The sequence below is a fragment of the Nicotiana tabacum genome, chromosome 2, assembly GCF_000715075.1.
Source record: "Nicotiana tabacum cultivar K326 chromosome 2, ASM71507v2, whole genome shotgun sequence".
Taxonomy (NCBI): domain Eukaryota; kingdom Viridiplantae; phylum Streptophyta; class Magnoliopsida; order Solanales; family Solanaceae; genus Nicotiana; species Nicotiana tabacum.
Window position 1 is genome coordinate 5,406,196 of NC_134081.1, and position 2,763 is coordinate 5,408,958.

Sequence of the window (2,763 nt, forward strand, 5' to 3'; positions counted from 1 at the left end):
GTATTGATTTGCCACCTGACACACAACTCATGTCAATACCGCCATATCGGATGGCATCAGCAGAGTTGAAGGAGCTAAAACAACAACTACAGGATTTGTTAGATAAGGGTTTTATCAGACCGAGTATATCTCCATGGGGTGCACCAGTATTGTTCGTAAAGAAAAACGACGGGTCCCTGAGAATGTGCATTGGCTACAGGCAGTTGAACAAGATAACAATAGGGTGTTCAAGCCGTTTCTGGATAGATTTGTAATAGTATTTATTGATGATATCCTGATATATTCTCGTAACCAAGGAGAACACGAGGATCATCTCAGGACTGTGTTGCAGACATTACGAGAACATCGACTTTATTCTAAGTTCTCGAAGTGTGAGACTTGGTAGCATTTCTGGGACATGTTGTATCCAAGGATGGAATTATGGTAGATCCTAAGAAGACCGAAGCTGTGCAGAAATGGCCCAAGCCTACTTCTCCTATAGAGATTCACAGCTTTTTAGGTTTAGCAGGCTATTACAGGCGTTTTGTGCAGGATTTCTCCAGAATAGCAGCGCCACTGACCAAACTAACACAGAAAAATGCAAAGTTTCAGTGGACGGAGGAATATGAGTAGAGCTTTCAAAAACTCAAAACATGTTTGACAACTGCACCAATATTAGGCTTACCATCATATTCCGGAGGATTTACAGTATTCTGTGACGTCTCGAGGGTGGGATTAGGATGTGTTCTCATGCAAAATGGTCGTGTTATAGCTTATGCTTCGAAACAATTGAAAAAGCACGAGCAAAACTATCCTACACTTTGGAGGCATTACCTATACGGTGAAACTTGTGAGATTTATACTAACCATAAAAGTCTGAAGTATATCTTTCAGCAGAGAGATCTAAATCTTCGACAGTGTCAGTGGATGGAACTACTCAAGGACTATGACTGTTCTATTTTGTATCATCAGGAAAGCCAATGTGGTGGCTGATGTATTGAGTAGAAAATCTATGGGGAGTTTGGCACATATAGCTCCTACAAAGAGACTTTTGGCCAAGGATATTCAAAGACTAGAAGGTGCGGGTATCAGATTTAGTGTCGGAGAATCAGAGGCATTATTGGCTTGTGCTCACGCTAAGTCTTCATTAGTTGAGCGCATTAAGGCTACCCAATATGAGGATGAGCGATTTTGCAAATACAGAGATGAGGCCTTAGCTGGTAAATGGAAGGATATGATTGTTGAAAGTGATGGTTTTTTTCGAATGGCTAACAGACTATGTGTCGCAGACGTAAATAGGTTGAGGCATGCTATTCTTAAAGAAGCTCACAACTCTAGATACACTATACATCCTGGATCTACAAAAATGTATCATGACCTAAAGAAATTTTATTGGTGGGAAGGTATGAATAAAGATGTTGCTAACTTTGTTTCTAGTTGTCTGATTTGTCAGCAGGTCAAGGCTGAGCATCAGCGACCCGCAGGACTACAACAACAAATTGAGATTCGACAGCAGAAATGGGAAAGAATTACTATGAAGTTTTTTACTGGTCTACCACGAACCCTTAGAGGTTATGATTCGGTGTGGGTAATTGTACTTCGACTGACAAAATCAACACACGTTTTGCCAGTGAAGACTACATATGGTGGAGTGAGGTATGCACAGATATTTATGAACAAAATTATCCGACTTCACGGAGTTCCAGTATCCATCATCTCTGATAGAGGATCATAGTTCACTTCACACTTTTGGAAATCTTTTCAAGAAGCATTGAGTACACGAGTAGATCTTAGTACTGCATTTCATCCATAGAAAGACGGGCAGTCTGAACGTACTATACAGATCTTGGAGGATATTTTGAGAGCTTGCATTCTTGAGTTTGGAGGCAGTTGGGAAAGTTATCTACCTTTAGCTGAATTTGCTTATAACAATAGCTTCCAGTCCAGTATTCAAATGGCACCGTATGAAGCATTGTATGGTAGAAGATGTCGTTCTCCTATCGGATGGTTTGAAGCTGGTGAGACTAAGTTATTGGGACCTGACCTAGTACAAGAAGCTATGGACAAGGTCCAATTGATCAAACAAAGATTGCTTGCAGCTCAAAGTACACAAAAGTCTTATGCTGATAAGAGAAGAAGAGATTTAGTGTTCAAAATTGGGAACAAAGTGTTCCTACGAGTCTCCCCTATGAAAGGTGTGATACAGTTTGGGAAAAAAGGCAAGTTGAGCCCTAGGTTTATAGGATCGTATGAGATACTAGACCGAGTGGGAGCTGTGGCTTATCGTTTGGCACTTCCTCCTGAGTTGTCCTTTATTCATCCAGTGTTTTATGTCTCAATGCTAAGGAAATGTATATCAGACTCATCTCAGGTGCTTGAAGCACCTGCTATACCGCTTGATGAGAAGTTGTCTTGCGAAGAGGAACCGATGGCTATTGTTGATAGGCAAGTAAGAAAGCTACGGTCAAAAAAAATTGAGTTCGTAAAAGTCTTATGGCAAAATCATATAGTTGAAGAAGCTACTTGGGAAGTAGAAAAAGATATACAAACGAAGTTCCCCCATTTGTTTTAGTCTACAGGTACGTACTTGAGTTAAATTCGGGGATTGAATTTCATGTCACGACCAAAAATCTGACCTGTCGCGATGGCGCCTATCTCCATACTAGGCAAGTCGATAACATCAATAACCACTGATTTCCTTTAAGTTTGAAATATATAATATTTAAATACAATACAAAATTCCACAAATACTGATACAACACTCCCCAAAACCTGGTGTCACTG

General features: G+C 40.3%; 1 protein-coding gene across 1 annotated transcript; it reads left to right on the forward strand.

Annotated features, from left to right (window-relative positions):
- The first annotated feature begins 2,038 nt into the window (after positions 1–2,038).
- Positions 2,039–2,551, forward strand: LOC142166080 (uncharacterized). The gene has a single exon (XM_075224496.1). The coding sequence runs from the start codon at positions 2,039–2,041 to the stop codon at positions 2,549–2,551; it is 513 nt and encodes a 170-aa protein (XP_075080597.1).
- Positions 2,552–2,763: the final 212 nt, after the last annotated feature.

Bases quoted from the DNA above. Each gene is read 5' to 3' on its own strand.
- LOC142166080 (XM_075224496.1), top strand. From the start codon at position 2,039: ATGGACAAGGTCCAATTGATCAAACAAAGATTGCTTGCAGCTCAAAGT.